We start from the raw sequence: 26590 nt of genomic DNA, 5'->3' as shown, positions 1-26590 counted from the left end.
GTTGTGTGCATGCTCACTGATAGGGCTATTACTGGGACACTTAAAGGGGCCACACTCGTACTTCTTTTGGCTCACCCTCTAACACATTTATGGCGCATTTCCACCACACGGTCGGCCTCGGCCACGCTCGGTACTGCTTGGCCGCGTTGGGCCTTAACAGGGCCGGCTCACTTCATGCTGCGCTTCCATTACAGTTTAGGAACTGGGGTAGTTACTATAGTAACGCAGTGTAGGCGGAGCCGTGACGTCATCTTCATTGAGAACCCCAGAAAAACAACACAGCCGTTAGCTGTTAGCACTCAGAGCTCACAGCTCCTTATATCTGTTCAGAAACTCGACAAAAGTTAAACAAGTACACACCACAGACTGCCTGTGTCATGGTGAATACAGTCGCTGCTTTATTTATGTCTGTATAGGCCGTTGTTGTGAGTGTGGACGGTCGGAGCATATACTGCGTTAGCTTAGCCAATCTCCATCTAGAAAACACGCATTTTAAAAGGTTTTTTGCCTGCCGTCTGTCTGCAAACTTGCCAAAGCATTAATTCATGGTTTTTACTAACCGGTATCAGTATGTTGTTACTTCGGCATAATTTTGAAACGTGTATTACAATTAAATCACGGTCAAATATGTCCATCTTGTTGTAGTTGTAGCCCCCTTGCCAGCGATCCTCTCTCTAGTTTAGCATACTCAGCCCGACTCAGCCCTGTTTGTTGGCCCCGATAGAACCACAATTTTGTCGGGCCAGAAAAGAGGTGAAAAAGTGGCCCCGGGCCGGGCCGGGCCGTAACTAGGCCTAGTGGAAGCGCAACCAAAAACGGGCACGGCACGACACGGCACGCTTAAACCGCGCTCCGCGCCATGGTGGAAATGCGCCATTAGTGATAGGCTAAGGGGCGGGACATCTCTAAGCGGTTGACCAATCACAACAGAGCCGGCCAGCTAACCAATCAGAGCAGACTGGGCTCTGGTTTCAGACAGAGGGGGGAAAAGAGGTGCTGCAGCACAGGCAGTATGTGAAAAATAAAGAGCTTTTTGAACATTAAAGCATGGAGACATGTCACAGTAGAGGCAAAAAATACTAATATGAACCTGAAAATGAGCATAATATGTCCTCTTTAAATAAATGCTCTGAGTGTGTCTTCCATCGTAGGAATTCAGTTCAAATTACTTTGACCATTGTGAATACAGTTGAATCAATCACTGATAGGTGTGTGGACTTTCTCCAGGTGTCCAAGGCGATGACCCCTGGCAGACATACTTTGACCCGTACACACTGATGTCCCACGTATTTATTAGAGCTACAAGTCCAACGATGTTACTGATAACTCTTACATGATAAAGGGATTGATTGTTTACACGAGGAAGCACCTTTAATCACTTGCTTAAACTCAAGCTTAACTTTCCTCAAACAGCCCATGGACTTTAGGGGGCGTGTCTGCCTCACACAGACCATGTGTTGGCTAGTTGGTCATGTGACACCTCCCCAAAAAGCGTAAGGACCACAGGGGGTGAGGAGGGCGGCGCCGCAGGCGAGGAAAAGGGTGCCAATGAGGGCGAGGGCATCCCCACAGGGGGTGGGGGGCGGGGCATGGCAGGACGGCCCCGACGTGGGGCCAGAGCCAACTCCAACGGCCTGGAAACGTCCACATGAGCAGGCTTAATCCTATCGACGGACACGGTCTCAGGTCTGCCACCAACGTCCACCACCAGGCTCTTGTCCCCGTGTTGTATGACCTTGAACGGGCCGTCGTAAGGGGCGCAGGGGGGGGCGCTTTGGGCGTAGTGCCGAATGAAGACAAAATCCGCCGACCGTAGTCCGGGGGACACCCGGAAAGCTGGGTTGCTGTGCTGCGACGTGGGGACGGGCGTGAATGTCCCGGCGGTCTCCAGCAGAGAGGAGCGCTGCCTGGCCGCAGACCAGGGCATAGTGGCGGCCGGAATGAATTCCCCGGGGACTCGTAGCGTCTGGCCATACACGAGCTCCGCCAACGAGGCCGAGCATAACCAACGGGAGCTTATATACCCAGCTGCCATCAGTCAAGCCGGGACGCCGGGCCGCCTTCATGGGCATGAAAACGCTAGCCTGGGGGTGATATGCGGTGGTGCGGTGCAGCTTGACCCCCAAACCTTAGGCAACAGCGTTCAAGAGGTGGTAGCGATGGGGGCCTTGTGTGACGGGTGAGCCAACATGAGGCGCGTTCACACCAAGTACTTTTCCCACAATAGTTCATGAGAATTTTAGTTCATGAGAGCTCTTTTAGTTCTGATGAACTAAAGCAGATCGCGTTCACACCAAAATGAGTTCCTGGGGGTGGATTAGGCAAATTAACCGCTGACGTCACTTCTTCTTCTTCTGCTTTGGGTTTACTGGCAGGCCGCAAACAACTTCACGGCGAGTACAGTAGGTGGCGGTATGCACCTTAAAGTTGCAATCCGCCAAAAAAACGAGAGAAAAATAAGAAGAAAGACTTCCCGCGCCCACTTGCTGTAAATGAGGAGTCTGTTTACCTTCCGACCTCAGACATGAGCTTCGTCTGAGTTATTTAAGGAAACACAAATACAAATCGTCGACCAGTCAAATGCAATAGCAATGCTGATTCGGAAGCGAAGGCGGTTAAGAAGGATTGACAAAAGGATTGGACGACGACATGCACGCGCTACGCTACATGTGAAATGAATAAACTGTGCCAGGTGTGTCATATGCACACTAAATAGGCTCAGCAGCTAACACACCTTTATTATATATCCTCCTGAGAGCAACTGCATCCGTCTGCCATGAACCCTACAGAAACCTACGTGTTAGTTTTGGTCCATAGTGGCCTCCATTTGTGTCGTGTAAAATGGGGGAAATCAAAAGTTAGCAAATCCCCATGTCATGTTCATAAAAATATTTAGTTTTAGGTCAAATAATTATTACACTGCTCTGAAACTCACTACACTAACTCCTAAGATGTTCCCTTACTATAATTAATTAAAAATATTGAACTCACAACACTGGTAATAACAAACTTAACCATTTCTCTTTCTATAAATAAATAGTGCTTGTGTTGGACGCCATTTTGAAATACAATGAAATTATCTTTTTGAAAGCCACAATAAATAAAGCTTCGCCAGTTTATAACCGATGAAACATGATGGTATCAGAATAATCACTTACATGTGATGTATAGGATGCTACACAGGTCACTGTAAAGATAAAGTGTCAGAGGAGAAATAAGCAAGCTTAGTTACATGAAATGTAATGAAAAATGTAAGATACAGGCTCTGTTTAATCGCCATGTAGGTTCTCTTTTATTCCACACTCAAGACAATATCAATAACAGCATCACGCTGTCCCAGGTGTGTCGTATGCATGTAAATAGAAGTTAACATTTTCAATATCAAATAAAGTGTCAGTAGTATCAAAACATATATATATATATAATAACAATATAATAACAATAGCTAGGCTCAGCAGACACACCTTAGTGCAAAGTGAAGTGTCAGTATTAATAACAGTGGCATATATATATATAATCACAATAATACAAAATTAACTGTCCCAGGTGTAGGCAATTTGGGGTGAAGTGTCTTGCCCAGGACACAACGACATGCTGACTGCAGTGGGGTTTGAACCTGTGCTCCCCTGATCCGAACACCAACGCACCAGACCACTGCACCACACGCCTCCCAACAAGTCATTGTACAGTTTATCAACGACGACAAGTATTTCTTAATTTTTTTATTGAAGGCCTGTTGGATTTAATCAGCTTGCTTAGCACTGCCAGAAGCCCAGCCTGAAAGGTATTTTGTTGCTCCACCTGGCACCATGAGCAGCTGGTCGCCCGATTCCTGGGCCTTGTGTGAATGCAGCAGCCGTTCGTCGTGCATCTCCTTGGCACGCAGGTCCTCATTCTCCTTGCTGACCATGGCACGGCGGTCCATCGCCATGATGGTGTCAAGGAAGCTGTCATCCCGTGCCCGCTTTCCTAAGGAGAAATAAGCAAGATACAAGATCAGTTTAATCGCCTAGTAGGTTGTCAACAGAGACAACATTGGACATGGTGCAGGCAGGGACAGTGTACAAAATGCAGGTGTAAAGTACAAGATAAGATAGGATCAAATAATATCAAATAAATATCAAAGTGCCCTTATTTATTGTTTTGTGCTTAATGTATGCTTGAACTTTGTTTTATAGGGATTAGTGGACATCAGTTAGATGCGTAGCCTTCTTTCAAGGCCAGAGTAGTAACAGTGTAAGTGGATTGACATCTAACATAACATGGCTGAGTACAATTATAACAATCAATAAAAAAAGGAAAAATAAATTGAATTTCAATTACATTTTTGCTTAAATGTGCAAAATATTAGAACATCAGTCTTTGTGGCATGCAGGTAATCAACTGTTTAAGCTTTTACCATTAACATGTAGAATGAATGTTGCAAATGATGAAATTATTGCAACTACAATGTATTGTTAGAGGTAGCATTATGTCCAGCTAGCATGCTAATTGCTAACGTTATATTATCGTTTTATCCCGGAGGGGAAAACTAGTTTCTAATCCTGAGAGAAACACCTCGCCTGAAACACACGATTAGTGCCATGAGTTAGTGAAGCAATTACAGAACATTGCACACTTATTCACAAGTCAAAACGTGTTCATAGCGGGCACGGCTGAGAATAGCTAGCTAGCTAGATGTTGTTAGCCAGCTTGGACCTATGTTAGCCAGTTCTAGCATGGCTAGCTCGATCTACTGAGCAAATAAAAGTACATCTGAGACCAGTATTGTGCAGATTAAAACAGTGCAGTGCATGTATTTTAGTTTACCTTCGTCCCGACATGACTTTGCCAGGTCTGCTAACTTTGCTGAACCACGGAAACTGCATTCAGTAGAAGCTTCTGAATGCGGCGCTTAGCATCCTCCGAGTAAATCGCCAGAAGCGCCGACACATCCTCATCACTCCACCGCTCCGATGATTTATTTAGTGTTGCCATAATAACTGCTTTCACAAAAGTAATCCACTCGTTGGTGCGCTGTGCTGAGCTTAATGCGAGCAAATACAATGGCGGCCTTCAAAAAAGATTCTAGAGATTCACGGGGCGTTGTTTGCATTCCGCACAGCCAATCAGACGTATGAACTATTTTCTCCCACGACAGTCCCTGCTCTCTAGCAGGGACTGAAAAGCGGGTCAGATGAACTAATTTGAACTACTTTAGTTCCTGGGGCTTTTTGGTGTGAACGCAAATATATCGTAGTTCTGATGAACTATTGTGGGAAAAGTACTCCGGTGTGAACGGGCCTATTGTGGCATCGAAAGCGTTCTCCCTTTCGGCCGTCCAGTCTATGGCCTGGCCGGGGGACTTGGTGGGCATCAGCAGGCGCATGGTGTGGGCAGCCCGGCGGATGTACCGGTGATAAAACGTCACCATCCCGAGGAACTCCCGGAGCGCCCGAGCTGTGGGCGGTCGGGGAACGGCGGACACGGCCTCCACTTTCGACGAGAGGGGGCGGCTCCATCTTTGTTGATGAGATGTCCGAGGAAGTGGATGGAGGGCAACCCGAGCTGACACTTCGCCGGGTTGATAATCAGGCCGTGATGGTTGAGCCTCGTAAAAAGGTCTCGGAGATGTGCCTGGTGCTCTTCAGAGGAGGAGCTGGCGACGAGGATGTCATCTAAATAAACGAAGATGAATGGCATGTCTCTGAGCGCCGAATCCATCAGCCGCTGAATGGACTGAGCTGCATTCTTAAGTCCAAACGGCATACGCAGAAAGCCGTTTTCTACAGGCACATTTTACCAGCGTATTTTTCATTATGATTCTACTTGTGATAGTCGGACATGGCAACCTGTGCAGCCCATGTAGCTATTGATTCCATCCGATAGCTGCTATAATACAAAACAAAACGTCTGCCTGCTCTCCACAATGATCAATGACAGCGAACGGATGGTCAAAGTAAGGTACAAATAAACAGAATCACACTAAGCCTGGTTAGTGTTGCCTGACTTTATAAAGTGTGTTCTATATAAGTGTGTGGTTGCGTTGTAGTCACTTTGGTCAGCGCTACTGCTTGTTACAACTTTTATTTGCCGTACTCGCCATAAACTGTTATTGCTCAGGTTGATCCCGCCCCTGCCCCGGCCTCTGACGTAAGCGTAACGTATGCGGTTCTTGCTTCTAGACCGACAATTTTTTGGAGCTTGGTAAGAACCGGTTTTCGGGGAAAAGAGCCGGCTCCGCTGCGGTGTGAACAGGAAATACTGGTGCTTATCAGGCTCAAGCTCCGAACCGGACCAGGAACCGCGTTGGTGTGAAAGGGGCAAAAGTGAAGCAGATGATCACGCTCTGCTGGGAGAACCTTTGAACTACATGCATGCTGGCCTTTCTCTTCACACAGCTGCTAAATGGAAAACTATGGCCTTGCAGTGGTGCGAGAAATATTCAGTATTCAATATGGCCATTTATGAAGTGCTCATTCTGCAGTGGGTCCTGATTGAACTATGTGTAAGTCACAGGTACGAACTGCAGCACAGTGTCATCTACAAAATACATGAAATATACCAGGATGTTCACTTTTAGCAAGCATTTAAACATGTTTTCTTTTAATTGATTGTTGGTATAAGACCTGATATTGTGTCCTAACATTAGAAATGTACGTGTTTTTCAAATATGTCTCATGAAGACATCAATGTTTACACAACTTTCTGAACATGCTCAATCAGATATTATGTATTTATTTCAACAAGGACGGACTATGCATACAAATACATTAATCTCAGAAAAGAGAAGCCAGATTTGAGCTAATTTCCATCTGCAGTCCTTAATGGACTTCACATTTGAATAATCAAAGGCACATATTCACATGAGATATCTTCAAAAGCTACAGTCATACATTCACAGTATGAACAAAAACACCTGCAGGATCAATGGTGTTTAAGAGTATCGGTTCCACACAAAAGCAGCAAATAAAAACAGCTATTGCATTTCAAAGTTAATTTTCTAGATGATCCGAAGCTCGTGACTTTCAGAGAGTCCACAGCTGATCTTGTGTTCGTGGAATAACTTGGAGAGGGCCTCCATGTAAAGTTTATGAAAGTGGTCCACCTCCTCCTCGGTGGCTTTGATGTGCTTCGGCACTGAGATTGGACTTCCCACTGAAAGAAGCCAGAGCGTTAGAATAAAAAAATCTACCACCATGTTTATGAACAGAAAGATGAAACACTCACCAACAGTTGTGATGGGATTCCTGTAGGGCAGGATACCAATGTACTCTCCAACGAATAGACACGGGGCGAAACCCATGATCTTTTTAAACAGGTCCTGTAACCTCCGCCCCAGGCTGCCTTCTGAGAAAACCACCTGCTTAAAGAGATTGTTCTCCCCAAATGCGTAAGCTGGCACCAGATCAGCCCTGTGGAAGATCATCAGAGGTCGCATTACTGTCAAACTGTGAGCAAAATGATACTGATAACGAGTATTCATGGGCGGTTGTAGAGGGGGCCAATACACACTGAGCTTTGACCCCCCTCCAAAATATTTTTTAATTTTAAGTTAGGAAGCTGTCGACCAGTTTCAGTCGTTGGCCGTGTTGTAAATTGTTTCAGAACCACCACTGCTAGTATTTAAAGTGTGTTTCCTCTCACCCAAACTCCAGGGCCACCCTGACGAAGCCCTTCCTCTGCCTCATCACCACGATGTTGACTCCAGGAGCCGAGGCCAGCGACTCCGCAGCGCCTCCGATCACGATCACCGCTGCGTTCCCCTTCCCTCTGTTGGTGAGGAGGTGCACGAGGCTCTTCTTGCTGACTGGAAGAAGACCTGATCACACAAAGTAAGACAATAATAACTATGGATGTTCTTCCTTTCCGTGTGCAGTCCAGGGGCGGTTCTAGGAGGGGGGCCAACAGGGGCCAGTGCCCCCGTAACACTAACCAGGGACGCCCCCCTGTGGCCCCCTTCCAAAAAAAAGGTTACAATATTACGATTTATTGGAACTAAATCAAATCAGAGACCCGGATGTACAGTGGAGATTAACCTTTTCATTACCTTATAAAAGCAAATACTGTTTATGTTTTTTTATTAAATTGTTACTTAAAGGGAACCTATCATGCAAAATGCACTTTTGTACGTCTTGAATATGTGTCCCCGGTGTTACAGGGAACTCACCAAGTGTCAGAAAACACAACCCTCTCTATTTTCCTCCATACCCAAATCTCTAAAAACGGGGCTGCAACAGATCTGATACAGACTGATCCAGATTTGAACACTGTCCTGATGTCAGGACGGCGGAGCTGACCTATCAGGGGAATGAGAGGTTGCCGTGGCATGGTAACAGCATGGTAACACGACGCTCGTAACTCGGCCCCCTCCTTTGCAGGGGGGCGTGGTCAGCTGCAGCGCATGCAAAGACAGGGTGGAGGAAAGCAAAATAGAGCGAAATGAGGCATGGCTAAAATGCATGATCTGTTTGGTATTTTGAAAAAGAAAACGTATAAATATACCTTATATAGGTATGGCCCTACAATATATTATTCAAATATAGCATGATAGGTCCACTTTAAAGTTACTAAAACAAAAACTACTGAAACAAAGGAGTGTAACTTAAACGTACCAAAACAAATACCTTTACAAAAACAAATGGCAATTACTGTATTTTATGTTCATTTTACAAAATTACTTTACTGTCTTTGTCTTTTGTCTAACCCGCTTTTATTGTGCCCCTCTCATTAAATAAGAGCCCCCGTACAATTGGTCTAGAACCGCCACTGGCACTGCAGTCTCAAAAACCTCCTTTAGTTGAACATAAATACCTAGAAACATGGCATATTCCCTGAAGAGTGGAAGCCTAAAAAGGCCGACCAGCACCAACAGGTTGGATCTCAGCCCAGGAAACAGCTCCTTGAAGCCGCAGCTCTCGGTGCTGAAGCAGGTGAACGCCCCAAAACCCATGATGCCGTGCGGGTGAATACCAACAATATAGTTCTTGTTTGGATTCAGCTCGGCTGTCTTCACCAACTGAGCAAGAAAAGTTAGGATGAACAGAGACTTTAAAGGTCACCTATTATGCAAAATCCACTTGTTCATGTCTCTTCTACATCAACATGTGTCCCCTCTTCTTCATGTCTCTTCTACATCAACATGTGTCCCCTCTTCTTCATGTCTCTTCTACATCAACATGTGTCCCCTCTGTGTAAAGAGATTCTGAAAGTTTCAGGAAAAAAGATTCTCTCTCTTTTTGTCCTGATCCATTTATATAAAAACCTGTCTGAAAATGAGCTGATCAGATTTTGGCCACTTTATGATGCCATAACATTTGTTATGTGTCCTATTATATATTCATGTTGCACTGTTGGAGGAGCCTGTGACTTCAGTTTTATGACAATAAAGCCTTGAATCTTGAATCCTGAATCTGAATTAGAGATTTAAAAGCACATGCTCAATACAAATGATTTTGAACTTGTCTTATAGATGTATGTCACAAAAATAGCACTTAAAGAGTCATGAATGCTCATTTGAAACTAATGCACCAGGACTTACAATAAATGGCTTATTTTCTTGTTCTGAATTTGTGTCTTTATGGTTCAAATCAAATCAAATCAAAGTTTATTTATAAAGCACATTTAAAAGCTTTTTTTGGTCGGGCCAAAGTGCTGTACATGTAATAACTACAGTCACATAAAAACACATTTCTACAATCACAATAAAAGACAATAAATTACAACAGATATTTAAAAAAAACACAGGGAAAAGTCAGGAGTCGTGCTCCGCTCTAACTAGAAGGCCAGGGAGAAGAAGTGTGTCTTAAGAGTAGATTTAAAAACTCCTAGGGTCTGGGCCGACCTCACATGGAGGGGCAGAGTGTTCCAGAGCAGGTTTTGAGCCTGGTCTTGGGCACTATCAGCAGCAGCTGGTCAGCAGACCTTAAAGCTCTGGCTGGGGTGTAGCGCTCGAGGAGTTCAGCTATATAGGCCGGAGCCAGCACATTTAGTGCTTTGAAAACAAATAAAAGGAGTTTAAAATCAATTCTGAACCGAATTGGAAGCCAGTGTAGTGAGGCCAGAATAGGGGTGATGTGGTCACGCTTTTTGTGGCCAGTGAGTAGACGTGCAGCTGCGTTCTGGACTAGCTGCAGGCGTTTAATTGACGCCTGGTCCATACCCACGTACAGAGCGTTGCAGTAGTCCAACCTCGAGGTAACAAAGGCGTTTATAACCCTTTCCAGGTCCTCAAACGATAAAAACGACTTGGTCTTGGCCAATAGTCGTATTTTCAAAAAGCAGGTTTTGACTACGCTGCTGACCTGCTTATCGAATTTAAAAGCGCTATTGAAGGTCACTCCAAGGTTCGTGACAGAGGGGAGGATATTATTTTTTATGGTTAATTGCTCTTGTGAAATATAATGTAATATATAAAGAATCAAAGCAGACAATTCCAATATTAACTTTAAGGTCAAGGATGCTTTTGTTTGGAAATAGTAATGCTACTGGTGGATTCACCGTCACGTCCAACATATTGTAATCAAATCAGATGGGAACAGAAAATCTGACAGAGCGGTGAAATATAAACTTACTTTGATTGGGAAAAAGTCCCTGAGGTGATCCCAGACCCTCCAGTTCCTCACAAATGTTGTTTTCCTGCCCCCTGGTGGACAGAGTGTGTCATTTCAATACTACACACTAACTGTAAACAATATATTTATTATATATTCTCCTTTATTATAAAATCTCCTTGTTATAAGTATGATATTGAGGAACAGCTAACAAAGAGGGTACTTTGATCATGGACCCCTCGTTTCTGTCATGTGATGCGATGTGCTATTGCTATAGTATGTAGTAACGTGTGTTGTTTGCATTTTATTGTTCTCTTTTATCCTTTCGCCTCTATCTACTTGTCTTTCATTCTTTCTTTATAACTAATGCTGTTGATGTATTGTGATTTAAAAAAGGTGTCTATTATCATCTGGCCGGGGACAACAGCTGGAAATTAGCAATGTCGGCTAAAGCTGCCCCATTTACTGTTGTTTGTGACAGTTGATAAATGGGGACTGTCCACGACACTATAAACAAATAAACTAAACTAAACTTTCATTTCCGTGGGTGTTGAATGGTTTTATTTCCTTTACCTCTCTCAGGGGTGTGCCAGTCCACCACCAGCCAGACGAAGTACAGCGTGGGGATCGGCCACAGAGAGGTGAACATGAGGTAAAACATCAAGAGGGTGCAGGCCACTCCTGGAGAGGCATCGTCCACATGTTGGAGGTACAAGACATTCATAGATTAGCAGTGTGAATACAGTGGTTTCAAGTTTCAAGGCTTTTATTGTCATGTGTACATAGCTACAGTGTGGTTATGTCAATGAAAATCTTAGGTCACAGGCTCCTCCAACAGTGCAACACAATAAAACAGATAAAATAGTACAATTAAATAGAATATAATAAAAACAGAATATAATAGAAACAGTGCAGAATAGTCTATATACAGTAATTGGAATATTGATATACGAGTGTACTTTACAAATGCAGTGAGACCCTCGTGAATTAACATGATCTAATACATTTGACAAACTTTCCAGTGTCATTTGATACAAAGTGTTTGTGTGGTGGGATCTTACCTAAGAAGAGAAAGGTTGATACCCCTTGCAGAGCACTTCCAACCTCCAAAAACACCTTCCACTTAGTCTTTCCGTTCGTCATCCCTGCAACCAGGAGGACATACATACCATCAATTTGTTAAAGACATTTAAAACTGTTCATTCAGTTAAGGTCATGGGTCTATACATCATGGACTTTACGCTTTTAGATGTAACAAAGATGGCTTTATCTGAGACATTGATTACTTTTTTATGATAGAGATCAGATTGCTTCAGTAATGAGCACTTTAGCTTTTAATCTTCTTTAAGGTATAGGTCATACGCTTAAAAACTCACAATGCAGGCATAAATAACTTACTCAGGAACAAGCTGACAGGCTAAACTAGACAGTTTCAATTTGATCACATATAAAAACATATAAGCCAAACTTGTGGACGGCTACAAATCACCTGGACTCTCACCTGGACTCTCACCTGGACTCTCACCAAAAAAGCAATGCAATTTCTCCATAGGATTTTGGAAAATATTATTTTCCAAAATCCTATGGAGAAATTGCATTGCTTTTTTGTCGAGGGAACGGGAAGGAGCTTACTTCCGGGTTTTTAGGACGCTTCACTGCACTATGACCCCAGAGGTGGGGTTTCTTTTGCTAAACCTCTCTAAAAAGGTCAAATGTCACTTGTTTTGCATCAATCTTGATACAGGGTACTTATTATATGTTATAGTTTGGATTCCTAAAGCTTTTATTCTCAGATCCCATCATTCAAGGGTGGTTTTCACTAGAAGTAATGTTTTTTTTTTGGACGGACACTATAATTTAAAAATGTTTTACAATGTTCAATCTGAAACCTGCAGGTCCGCTGCAACTCTGACTACTTTCGGAAACAGTTCTTAATTGGTTTGAATCCTACTTAAAGGACAGAAAAAACTTTGTTTCTATAGGTAAATACACATCTGAGTTGACAAATATGACATGTGGGGTACCTCAAGGCTCCATCTTGGGGCCTCTTCTCTTTAACATCTACATGCTACCACTGGCTCAGATAATGAAAAACAACAAAATAAGTTACCATAGCTATGCGGATGACACACAAATTACGTAACAATCTCACCAGGAGACTATGCTCCAATACAAACACTGAGTAAGTGCATTGAACAAATCAATGACTGGATGTGTCAGAACTTTCTCCAATTAAACAAAGATAAAACTGAGGTAATGGTTTTTGGAGTCAAGGCAGAACATATAAAAGTTAGCGCTGAGCTTCAGCCTGCAATGTTCAAAACAACAGATAAAGCCAGGAATCTAGGTGTAGTCATGGACTCTGACCTTTCAACAGTCACATTAAAACAATTACTACATCAGCCTACTATCACCTAATGAATATTTCTAGGATTAAAAGACTAATGTCACAGCAGGATTTGGAAAAACTTGCTTGCTTGTCCATGCTTTTATCTTCAGTAGACTGGACTACTGTAATGGTGTCTTTACAGGTCTCACTAAAAAATCTATTAGAAAGCTGCAGCTGATTCAGAACGCCGCTGCTCGAGTCCTCACTGACACTAAGAAAGTGGATCACATCACTCCTGTTCTGAAGTCCTTACACTGGCTTCCTGTGTGTCAAAGAATTGATTTCAAAATATTGTTGCAGGTTTATAAAGCATTGTATGGTTTAGGCCCAAAATACATTTCTGACCTCCTCGACCACTTTGAGCCTGTATCCCTCTCTTCTCTCTCGGATGTAGTCAAGCACCTGCGGCCGACAAACTGCACCTCAGACAGCATTCCCTCTCGCCTTCTCAGAGATGTTTTTGATTCAGTTGGAGCAAGTATTTTATTACTTTTAAACACCTCTCTTAGCTCAGGATGTGTCCCAGCTGCCTTCAAACATGCCGTGGTTAAGCCACTACTTAAAAAGAAAAATCTCGACCCCTCCATTCTCGCAAATTTTAGGCCCATCTCCCAGCTACCTTTTTTATCCAAAGCCCTGGAGCGAGTAGTCTACGCCCAGCTGCAGTCTTTTTTTAACCATCCATGGAATCCATGAAAAGTTACAGTCTGGCTTCAAACCCATGCACAGCACTGAAACAGCCCTTTTAAGAGTTTTTAATGATCTGCTCCTAGCCGCCGACTCAGGTAGCCCAGCTGTCCTGGTGCTGTTAGACCTGACAGCTGCCTTTGACACTGTGGACCATAGCATCCTGCTGTCACGGCTTGAACAGTCCGCTGGCATCACAGGCTCTGCCCTTGCATGGTTCAGGTCCTACCTGACAGACCGTAGCTTCTCGGTACAGCTAGGTGCCTTCTCCTCTGCCAAAGCCCCTCTTACCTGTGGGGTTCCCCAAGGCTCGATTCTGGGCCCCATCCTTTTTCTACTGTACATACTGCCCCTAGGTTCAATTCTCACAAAACATAATATTCCCTTCCACTGCTACGCCGACGATGTACAGATATATCTGCCTCTAAAAGCAAATGTCAAACACTCACTACAGCAGCTGATGGACTGCTTAGCAGAGATAAAATCCTGGCTGAGCAAAAACTTTCTCAACCTCAACGAGAGCAAGACTGAGGTCATCTTTTTTGGACCGCAACCTCCAGCCTCTCCGGTTGATATTCTGGGGTCTCTCAAAAAAAACATCCTCCCCTCGGTCATGAACCTTGGAGTGACCTTCACCAGCACTTTTAAATTCGACAAGCAGATCAGCACTGTAGTCAAATCCTGCTTTTTTAAAATAAGACTATTGGCCAAAACCAAGTCGTATTTATCTTTTAATGACTTAGAAAGGGTTATTAACGCCTTTGTAACCTCGAGACTGGACTATTGCAACGCTCTGTATGTGGGTATGGACCAGGCCTCAATTAAACGCCTGCAGCTAGTCCAAAACGCAGCTGCACGTTTGCTGACTGGCCACAAAAAGCGTGACCACATTACCCCTATTCTGGCCTCACTGCACTGGCTTCCAGTTCGGTTCAGAATTGATTTTAAAATCCTTTTATTTGTTTTTAAAGCACTAAATGTGCTGGCTCCGGCCTATATAGCTGAACTCCTCCATCGCTACACACCAGCCAGAGCTTTAAGGTCTGCTGACCAGCTGCTGCTGGTAGTGCCCAAGACCAGGCTTAAAACCAGAGGGCACCGAGCCTTCGCAGCAGCTGGCCCTAGGCTCTGGAACACTCTGCCCCTCCATGTGAGGTCGGCCCAGACACTAGGGGTTTTTAAATCCACTCTAAAAACACACTTCTTCTCTCTGGCTTTCTAGTTAGAGCGGAGCACGACTCCTGACTTTTCCTTGTGTTTTTATTTTAATTTTGTTTTTTATATATATCTGTTGTAACTTATTGTCGTTTATTGTGATTGTAGTAATGTGTTTTTATTACATGTACAGCACTTTGGCTCGACCAAAAATCGCTTTTAAATGTGCTATATAAATAAAACCTGATTTGATTTGATTTGATTAAATTATGAACCATCCGGATCTCTCAGGTCTTCTGGTCTGCCTTCTAGCCCCAGAGTCAGAACTCAACATGGTGAAGCAGCGTTCTGTTGTTATGCTCCAAATATCTGGAACAAACTCCCAGAAACCTGCAGGTCCGCTGCAACTCTGACTACTTTTAAATCCAGGCTGAAGACTTTTCTTTTTGCCGCTGCTTTTAATTGAACTATTCACATCTTAAACTGCACTGTAACTTTTATCCATGTATTTTTTCTTTTAATGTTTATTTTATTATCTTTGCTTTTTAATGACTGTTTTTAAATGCCATTTTCTTAATGTCTTTCATTTTTTGTAAAGCACTTTGAATTGCCTTGTGTTGTGAAAGGTGCTATATAAATAAACTTGCCTTGACTTGACTTGACTTGACTTGCCTTGCCTTGCCTTGCCTTGCCTTGAATTTACTTTAAAATGAAAAAAAATCTATATTGATTCTGACTTTTCTACATCCAACTCACATGTTTATCATTGCTTTGAGAAAAAAGATGATCAATTTACCCCTTTTAGACGTGAAGTTATAGTCATTTGTTTTGGGAATGTCATTTTCAAGCCTGAGACCTGAAAAACAGGCTCAAGGCATAACAGGTTAAAGACCAAACTGCTGAGCGTGAAATGTAAAAAGTTACCTTTATTAGAGTCTATTCCAGAGTCCATTTGAATGGATGCAGATCAGCCGTTTGTGAAAATGCACAACATGCAGGATGCACTTTGCCCAGATCATGTAAAACAGCTGATAACAAAGCTACGGTGGCCGGCAGGTGCAAACGCGGAAGAACGGCCAATATATATTATATATACAGTCTATGCCAAAAAACCCAAAACGCATACATAAGCAGGAAACAGCTGCAAATAATGAAACGAAAAACAAACAAATCCTGAAAACAAATCCAACAAAAAAACGCTGCATTTACAGAAATGATGCAAACTAAATACAACACACAGACTACGAAAACAAATGCAACAGAAAAACGCTGCAAATACAAAAACAGATACAAACCCCAAAACACACAGTGCTCCAGGCCTCTCGGGGGCGCCCTACGTGGAACAGATTGATGTCTGACCAGACATAGAGGGAACGAACGAGATGGAAATTGAAGCCGGAGGAAACAAAGTTGTTTGAAGTGGAGAAAGTCGATATGTAAGAAGGTAAGTTTTGTTTTGTTTTTATACAAAGAGCGTCATATTTACGCATCTAGCGTTAGCGTGCATACAGTAACTACTACACCAGCTGAGAAGATAAAGTGAGGGAAGAACATCGTTAAAAGAGATGACAAATCGAGTGCAGGTAAATAACACGGGCCATAGCGAGTAGCGCGGAAAACTTTGAAGAGAGAGAGAGAGAGAGAGAGACATTCTTAGCAGTTTGTTTATATGTATGTATTTGTGTATAGATGTTGCAACTATACAGAGCTTAAGCAATACTATATGTAACTATGGTCGGTGGAGAAGTGATAAAATGTGAAGAGGGACAAAGTAATGACAGGATAGTAGTGTACATTAGACATGCTCAAGAACAAATATAGAGAGAAGACATTCAAGGAGAGAGAGACAAAACACAGATTCAACGGTAAACATGATGTATCTTTCTATTTATTTAGCTAACCACTATTTAGACTATGTGTTTTTGATTGACTTGATTAAATGGATTTACTACATCAATGTATGTCTTTTCGGGCTGTCGTGTTTTGTCCTTTCTGTGGCCAACATCTGGGGACAGTTCAAGTGTTCTGTGGCTCCTGTGGACAAAATGTACAGTTTTTGGCAGAAGTTGAACACAACAGTAAGTTCACTTTTTTTTTTTATTGTATCTATTTCAAATGCAAGAAATAAGGATTCAACACACTTCTCTGTTTAGGATACTAATTGGCAGATGCATACACTAGTTATCAGCATTAAGGACACATTTTTTCATTGTCTGTTTATGTGAAATATGTAGAAGCCATCATTCAATTGTAGACCAATGCATGATTAAATACACAAAACAGCTTATATTATACATTAATAATTGTGTATTAGTTCTATCTTTATAGAGAAAATTATACATTTAGAATCAGATTTTGAGACAGTGAGCGGCTGGGAAAGTCACACCGCCATGGGGCACAAACAGTTGCTATGACATGATGTTTTCTTCGCATTCTCAGGCATTCCATAAGGAGGGTCAGGAACTCACGCTTGGGACCACCAGTGTCCACTCCATCCTCAGTTTGTCCCTCATCATCAGTGAACTTAACTGACATCTCATAAGAGGGGTCGAATGAGGCACCTTTGAAGCCGCAGATTGCTCCATCCCATACATTGGCTCTATTAATATTGAACTTGCTGCAAGATGTATTAGTTATTTTTGCAGAGAGTTCTGCAACAATGTCCTCCGCAGTCAGGTATTCTGTGCTGGGAAAGACAAAATGATGTATTGTAATATTAAATTATGAAGCTAGTAATAAGATTTACAGTATAGAATAGAATAGAAAAATTAAGTGGTAATAGTAGCAATTAATACCTTTCCTCTGCAGTTTGCTCCATTTTGTCTTCTGGCTCAGACTGGCTGTCAATGATAGGTGCATACACATTTGTGTAGTTGCTGCAGTGAGAAGACAGTTGAATCATTACTTTCAAATACATAATATATGCATGACAGTCGTATTTACAAAAGGATGTCGATCCTCTTCCTGTTTTTTTTTCAATACATTGGGTTCTAAACTGACAACAGCACTTTAGTCATACTCCTGCACAATCCTTGTAAACATTTGAAATGGATGCAAGAAACAATATCTGATCTTTGAAAAATATTTGTGGGTGTTTTTTGTATCGTCTTCACTAAGATGTAAGATGTTGTGGGTGTCATTTGGAAATGTATCCAAGTATAATTGTTCTGCTTCCTGGCAATGTTACCCACTGTGATTGGAGGCTATACAAACAAACACATGTAAAAATAAAGATACACACCAAACAACTGTGTCACGATGCAACTGTCAACATCGTTTACCTATAGAAGGTGTTCTGACCCGGGGCAGATTGGACCTCTTCCTGGAATGGGGTTGGTTCTCCATCCTATTTTTACCCAGGAAATAAGTGCAGTTGATCTAATGGCAGTGTCATTAGCACACAAAGGTATTTATTCATTTCATGTTCACAAATTCAAACCTGCATGGTATAATTACATTTTTAATTATAGTCTTACCCGATCAGACGCTGGTTGTGGATGCCAGAGAGGTCTGATAAAGGTAAACAAAAAATATATTCAAACTACTGTACTGTTAAAACATTCTGCTTCTTGTGGCACACAATATGTTGACAATGTTTTATTGTACCCAGGCAAACTGTTGTCGATTCTTGGAGTGCTCACTTTTTGAACATTTGGAATGTCTCACACCTGCATACACACAAATGACTGACTGAAATACAAATAAATTCACTTTAATTAAGAATAAATGTCAATCCCTTTATCCCTTACATGACAAAGGGATTGATTTTTTACACGAGGAAGCACCTTTAATCTCTTGCTTAAATTTAAGTTTAACTGTCCTCAAACAGCCCATGGATTTTAGGGGGCGTGTCTGCCTCACACAGACCATGTGTTGGCTAGTTGGTCATGTGACACCTCCCCAAAAACACCACATTTCTATGCCTATGTATATTTCCCATACTCCTATTCATAAAAAGAAACTGCATTATAAAGCCAATATAAGTGAAGACTCTCAGTCAGGTTTAATTGGTATTTAAATTACAGTCCAATCAAAATGTCGCACCAATATTCATCGGGCAGTTTAGCCTACTTTTCTGCGACACCCATGGGATTACGGGTTTATGTCGAGCTGATTTGATACTTTATAGTATTTTATATCCCATGACATCCTACAAAGATTCTGTAATATTCTCATAAATGACACTTTGTTATGTTTTTGTGCATACTGGAAATAAAGTCTAGGTTTTTAGTTGAACAACACTTTATTAAGAATCCATCCGGACATTTTATGAGTCTGCTGCTAATATGAGTCGCGAAGGGGGATTTCATTTGGCTCTACTGATAACAGCCACAAGATAACAGCCCCTCGTCGCAGTTGGACCAGAGACCCCTCGGATGCTTTTTTCCCCCTCCTTCTATAAACAACCACTGGTCTGCTCTCAGGAAGTACTGTATGAATATTAATATGGATGCAAACACACAGTGAGGATGCCCAGCGCCTGATCCAACAGCGTGCGCTCATATCTGCGTATTTTTTTTGTTTTGACGCCTTTTTTTCATTCTGTTTAAGCCTCAACTGTTTATTTTGCGGAGGTCACGCTGGAGCTTGTGTTTTTTCCAAGCACACAAGGATGGCGTTTCACCTGCTGAGTGTTTGCAGGGGAAGCTTTTGTAACGTCGCATTGAACTGCATCATGGTTTTCCCACAGAGCTCACACCGAGCAGGGTACACCGAGCCTCGGTAGGACAGTGCTGTTTATCAGACAAATGGAAGACCTTTCGCGTCAAGGAAAGGCGTCAGTCCGGTAAAATGCGTCTGAATAACTGATTTTTCATTTACTCGTCAATTGACACATCTGGGAAAGGATTTTTTCCCCCCTCCCGTCTACCAAGACAGCTGTGTCATCAACAACCGGCGTGGTGTTGTTGTTGTCTGATTTTACGAGCCTGGGCCACTGGATATCTCATAGTCTGCCTCTGCGCCAGCTATAGGCTCCACACACACCAAGGTAGGCATCACACCTTCCATAATATTATGTTTTGCTCTATAAATCAGTCGCCTGCATCATCTAGCCTATATATCCAGCTGTCATGGTCGAAACGCTGCTTAATTAGCGGGAGGGAATATGCTGCTGTATTTCTGAGGAGACGTGAGGCCCTGGTGATGTTTTTACGCGTAAAATGTCAAGAAATACAAGGTTGACAGCGAGCCCCTGCGTGTCCACAACCCGAATTATTCAACCTTGAAGCCTCACAGCCCATCACGGTGAATATAAGGCCTGTATTTTTAGACCCAAACACAAAAGAGACGGGGAGATGTAAATCGTCAGGACCTCCGCGCAATGCAACCCGCCAAACAGCCCGCGTTTTAACTTCAGTCGTGACAAGACCTTATAAATATTTCACCCAAAAACAAGCCTCCATCAGCTGACTGGTGATGCTGGTGGAGCATGCACGGTGATGTTGGGAAAATACATCAGTGTCAGTGATGGGAGCTTCACTCTGCGAGGCCATGATGGAAAACATCTGCATGTTTACGAATAATAACAAGAGAAATGCTATGGTTGTGGGATGCTTTATGTGTTTGTGTGTGTGAATGGGCGGTGTAGTACAGTGTGTGTGTGGTACACGCTGGTGATGTGTGTGTTTGTGCGCAGCCAGGTGAGGAGGATGTGTTGGCGCGTGCGGGAGAGGGGAGGGGTCTGGATAAGGGGAGCCGAGATCTCCACATGTGTGTTTTAAAAAAAAAGATGAAACCCGATAAACTGCCGCAGTATATAGATCCTGAGGGATACGAGACCAAGGGGTCGAGGGTTTGTGAATGAAAATTAAGGTTAGTCAATACTGTCCCACCCCCTCCCCATCTTTTTTTTCCGGGCGTGACAGCCACTCAAAACCAGTCACACTGGGAGATTCTTCTACACCATCCCAATTCGAGCCTACATTTAGAAACACAGCAGAATTATGATAACAATAAAACTAAAACTATATTTATCTACCTGCCTCTTATAATGATTAGAATGGGAAAAGGCTGCTTCAGCTGGATGTTATTTTGGATGGAAATTGTATTTCGTAAAAGATCTGGAAATGTGTATTGATGTCTTCCAAACATGAAATAATGTGACATTTTAAAAGTGTTGGGTGCATATATAACACAATAACAAATCCTTACAGACAAATATGAAGTTAGGAATAGCATTTTTTTTGCCTGAAACAGAAATAAATTATGAAATAAAAAGCAGTCAGCCTTGCTTGACCTTGCAGCTGACATAAACTATAGCTTTGGTTCTTGGCTGACAGATAAACAGGATCTGATTTGTGATCTGTCTCTGGGTCTGCTCAGTTTGAAGCCCTCGTGGTTCAGACAGAGGAGAGCAGGGATGGTTCAGAGCAGCTGTGTATTCGGGGTCATTGAGTCCGAGCTGTGAGCATCACACACTGTGCCGAGTGCCTTGAATGCAGAAGCAAAAGCAGAGCTCACACAACCTGTCCTTGCTTATGGTGATCTCAAATCTATACAGAAATATGGGTTACTTAAAAAATGTATTGCATTACAGTTAGCTTTTTAAAAATGTTTTCACAACCAGTTTGTTAATGAAATCAGGCAGCAGAGCTCATGATGTATTTCGAAAGAATAAAGAGTGACCATGTTTCCAATTAAGGAGAAAGGGCTTCATTTGAGCTCCTCTCCATAAAGTGGATGAATCAGTCGCTCTGACCGGCAAGTCTTTATCATGTCTGATTCCAAAGAGGATGAGCAATTCAGTTTGGGAGATTGAATACACACATATTCTGGGGCGAGGGGAGGTCCTCACATGCAGGGACTGATGGGAAGGAGAGACATGAAGCAGGGACTGATGAGAAGGAGAGACAGGAAGCAGGGACTGATGGGAAGGAGAGACAGGAAGCAGGGACTGATGGGAAGGAGAGACAGGAAGCAGGGACTGATGGGAAGGAGAGACAGGAAGCAGGGACTGATGGGAAGGAGAGACAGGAAGCAGGGACTGATGGGAAGGAGAGACAGGAAGCAGGGACTGATGGGAAGAGAGACAGGAAGCAGGGACTGATGGATGCGACAGAAGTGGCAGACCCTGACATGTGAAGCCCTTTCCTCGTGTCGGGTGGATACCACCTGTCTGGATGAGCAGTAATGGATTCCTCTGCTGTGGATTCTTTGAGCATCCAATCAGATTGTTCTTTAGTTTGAGCTGCAGCAGGGCAATATGTTGTTTTAACGATTCAAGGATTCAAGACTTTTATTGTCCTTCGTACATAGCTACAGTGTAGTTATGTCGATGGCAATCTTAGGTCCCAGGCTCCTCCAACAGTGCAACACAATAAAACAGATAAAATAGTGCAAGTAAATACAATACAATAGAATAGAAGTAGTGCCATAAGAGTCTACAAGTGATACATCATTTGTAAGTTGCAAACAGGTGAATGTTATGGATGTTCTTAGTTTTATTTAAGTGTGTTTGAGCTCAACTGTGTGTATTAATCTAACATTTACTGTCAGCTCAGATTTGATTTCTAATTTTTCAAACTGTAATATGCGCTCATGTGTCTCATTGTTGGTGTGTAGGCTACTGCCTGAATATGCTTCATGAAAGGCAGGTTTTCCGATAGATAAAATCTCTGAGCACACATTTTTGTGACTAAATATCTTGGTTTCTTCTTAAGGTCACATTGTTCTGTTGTCTTACACTTCTTGTGCACTAAATGTTGTTGATTACACCTTTGACATGTAACTAGTAATTGTAATATAACCCTCCCAACCCTGGTTATATATGGCTACTATTGACGTACAGTCGTGCAGGTATTTGTAGTCAATGCAATATCAATACCCCTGTAGACGTGTTTGCTTCGGTGTGTTGTCGCTTCTTCACGAGGAGAGCAGGTGTTTCTTCCATCTGTGGATTCACCATCTTGGTTTTCTCTGCTCCGTCTGAGGGAGACAGCGTCAGAAATGCAGCGCACAAGCATTATGAGTGAGTGCTTTTATTTAAAAAACAAAGGATTCATAGATTTAAACCCAGTGGTTTCGATTGTCAGAGTCTTTCTGCGTCAATTCCCCCTGTACATTAATGCTGAGTAAATAACACTCTAGGAGAAGTGATTGAACAGCCCATTAGAGCTGAAAGGATTAGGGAATTAATCTGACTGACGGAGACATTATCGGTATCTTCTTTTGATAATTGAATATTAATTTCAAAATAGTACCGACGCTCGACATCCTCATGTTTCACCTTCTCATAGGGCTTCTCTTTGTGTCATTTAATGTCTCTTTTGATGAGACATTTCAGGTTTGTTTTGTGACATTTCATAGTCCAACCAATCACTCTAAAGAATCAAACAATAATGGCCAGATCAATAAAAAATGAACGTTATCATTAGCTGCTGCCAACAGTCAGTGCACCCTCTTTAAAGGGGGCTCTGATATGTTCATTTTCAGGTTTATATTTGTATTTTGTGCCCCTAATGTGACATACTGCCTATGCTGCAGCAAAAAGAAGTAGCATGTGGCGAGAAAGACTAAGAGAAGGAATTAAAAAGGACATATTATGCCTATTCATATCAGTATTTTGTGCTTCGATATGTTTCCATGTCTCCATGCTTTATTGTTCAAAAAGCTCTTTATTTTTCTCATACTGCCTGTGCTGCAGCACCTCTTTTCACCCTCTGTCTGAAACCAGAGCCTAGTCTGCTCTGATTGGTTAGCTGGCCGGCTCTTTTGTGATTGGTCAACCGCTTAGAGGTGTCCCGCCCCTTAGCTTATCACGTACAATGTGTTGGAGCGCTAGCCAGTAAGAGCGCGAGTGTTACTTGGTGATCTCACCATGTTCTGGAAGAAAACAATTTGGGATTTTAGCTTTTGCAGACCATTGACATGCACAAAAACCTATATAACACACTACAGTCTATTCATTGCATTAATGCACACAATGCACACAATGTACACAATATCTGTTTTTTATTTGTATTATTACTGCATATTTTATTCCATTCTATTGCATTGTAAACACTGCTATATTTTATTTTACTATATATTTTTTTTTTTTTATTTAATGTTATTATAGTTTTCTTATAATAGTTCTCTATCTGTGTTTTTTTATTTCCGTTTTACTTTTATGTATGCACCACGAGACCAAGTCAAATTCCTCGTACGTGTCAACCCACCTGGTGATAAACCTGTTTCTGATTCTGATTACAGGAAAGGGAAAACCTCAAAAAGCATAATGGGGTCTCTTAATAGTGTCTCAGATTCTCTCTTTCTGGTAACTTCCCAGGTTATAAAAAATACTTTATATTATGAATTTTCCAAGATAAAGCCTATAACGTAGGGGACATCGGTGTGACCGCGTTTATTTCCTCAGACTAGACAAAGCTTCTCAGAAAGACATCAGACACTTTATTCACAGACTGAGAAACCATGAAAACTGTTGGAGGGCCCCTTTCATCTTGTGTCACTAATGTAGGTCAAATTGATTTAAAAACTACCTCCTTTGTATTGGAGTTGTACGCTGTATCAACATGAATTCCTCATTAAGCCACACAATGTTGAATACGTTCCCATTAACATAAGACACGATGGGTTTCTTTTGGATCACACTTTATTCACTTGAGATAGACACAGTATTGAGTTACAGTATACATGCAACAGGGTTACATAGTAAACATACAAAAAAGGTAACTGTGTCCCTACAGTGACTTTAGAAAGTACGTAAGGCAAGTTTATTTATATAGCACCTTTCAGCACACGGCAATTCAAAGTGCTTAAACAAAACAAATTGTAAACAAATGACCGTTACAGTTCTAAAAAATGGGCATTACCAGCAGGATAACAATGTTATAATACATTTTAAAACAAAGATCAATATATTATTAGCAAGACGTACTGCCTGCTTTTTGGTTTTCATTTAATTAAATGCAGCAGGTAAACACCTGATTTATTAAATAGCACTAATGTGTTTGCTTTTAATTCATGAGATAAACCAAAACAGCTTTTTAATTGATCTTTTATTGCATTGCATTTGATATTGATGTAACCCATAAGTAATGGAAAGTAATCAGGTTACATTACGGTCACATTTTGATACTTAGAAAAGGTCTTTTTTAAAAGGTAACTAGGATTACATTTTCATAGTAACCCTCCCAACATTGGTTCGATGTTATCCTCGTTTGCCTTCTGTCCCTCTGGGCTTTTAGCTCATAGGCTGCCCGGTAACAGGAGGGGAACAACATTGAGTCCCAGAAGACTTTATTCAGCTGTGTCTCCCAATCTCAACTCCTCTCTGAATAGATATCATAAAGGCAAACAGATTGCCTGCTCTCTTTTGGATGTTGTTGGGGTCTTTTTGTTACGCTGCAATTCGCTGGATGCAGGGTTTAAATGGAAAGACCTCTCCTGCACCCATATCTCTACAAATGGTAGCCGTCTTCTTGGTGATTTATTTGGAAAATTCACTCTACAGCCACCTTGTTGGATGTTTGTGAGTACACACTTTCAAAGGTCATACATGTGTGTCCTTCATCTGATCGGAGGATGTCCAAATGAATTTCTCCATTTCAAAGAGGCCATATTATGCTTTTTGTTGTTTACTCGTTCCTGTTGTGTGAAATATAGGTTTTGGTGCATTTTAATGGTCTGCAAACAGTAATAAAGAGCTTTTTGAACATTCAAGCATGGAGACAGGTCACAGTAGAGGCACACAATACTAATATGAACCTAAAAAGGAGCATTATATGCCCCCTTTAATTGAAAGACATTCACTGCACCCTTTTTTATCTACAAATGGCTGCTTTTTTCTTAGTGCTTTATTTGGAAAACTCCCTGTGCAGCTTCCATGTGTGATGGATGTTTTTGGCTACACACTTTCAAAGGGCATACTTACATACATGTCCTTTTTCCAATCGGAGGATGTCTGGGATGTATATGTCCAATTGCAATGCTCGCTTTTTAAATGTCTTCTTTTTGGTTACAGTCTAAGCATCTTACTGCATCCAGTCTTCATTGCGGTGTTTAGTCAAGAGTAATGATGTGTGCTAATGATTTCCTTGGGGCAACTCATCTTGGTTCATTTCCCCCTCTGTTTTCTTCTCATTAAACCTTCCATTTGTAATAGGTATCATGCAAAATAAATAAAGTCAGGAGACAACAGTTACTCCTCTCTTGTTGGCTCTGAGGTCATGTTAATCACCCCCCTATTCATCTGTATCTACGCAGCTTCTTCCACATGGACAAACATGCATGTCTGTGGGACAGAGAACAATGTTTACATTCGTTTGTGTGCCATTTATCTCCTAAGCAAAGTCATTTCAGCATCTGAGACCAGTAATGGTGGAGAATATTGTAGCTGTATTTTGAATTAAACATGTTTCAGGCTGCATAAGTGGTCCAAAGTGGTTTGGAGTCTGTCCCTGTTCTCATTAACGTACTGCAATCATGCTAAAGTCCTTCAAAAGACCTTGACTAATGTTCACTAATTCATGTGGTGGCATGTGTTTTTTCTGGCAGCTGTGTATTCCAAACATCACATATGTATGTCCCACAAACATTGTTCTCCTTACATGTCCTTGCATGCACTATCTGAAACTGATGCGGGGCTATGATTGTAGAAGAATCTCACAGCGGTAATTTATTGTCTGTGGCATTCGTAAAGGCCAACAGCAAAAAAACTCAGGGTTCAGCAGCCGTGTGTGAAAAAGGTGAGGGAACACAACGACTCCTGAAATGCAAATGTGAGCACAGGGTGACTTAAGTACGTGTTGTAAATGTCAAAGCAATCTTCATGTGCCCTCAAAAGGATCCTAGCTGATTGGCTTGATGGCAGCAGAAACACCAAATC

At 42.1% G+C, this 26590-nt stretch overlaps 1 protein-coding gene across 1 annotated transcript; it reads right to left on the bottom strand.

Annotated features, from left to right (window-relative positions):
* Positions 1-6567: 6567 nt before the first annotated feature.
* On the bottom strand, positions 6568-15730 carry LOC117490460 (diacylglycerol O-acyltransferase 2-like). Its single transcript, XM_034140214.1, has 8 exons — positions 15688-15730; positions 11594-11677; positions 11106-11213; positions 10554-10624; positions 8794-8998; positions 7627-7801; positions 7210-7394; positions 6568-7137 (listed from the first exon to the last, which is right to left on the bottom strand). The coding sequence occupies exons 1-8, from the start codon at positions 15713-15715 to the stop codon at positions 6983-6985; spliced, it is 1011 nt and encodes a 336-aa protein (XP_033996105.1). The 5' UTR covers positions 15716-15730; the 3' UTR covers positions 6568-6982.
* Between the last annotated feature and the right edge of the window lie 10860 nt (positions 15731-26590).

This window comes from Trematomus bernacchii, unplaced genomic scaffold, assembly GCF_902827165.1.
Source record: "Trematomus bernacchii unplaced genomic scaffold, fTreBer1.1, whole genome shotgun sequence".
Lineage (NCBI taxonomy): Eukaryota > Metazoa > Chordata > Actinopteri > Perciformes > Nototheniidae > Trematomus > Trematomus bernacchii.
This window is presented reverse-complemented; position numbering and strand designations above follow the sequence as displayed.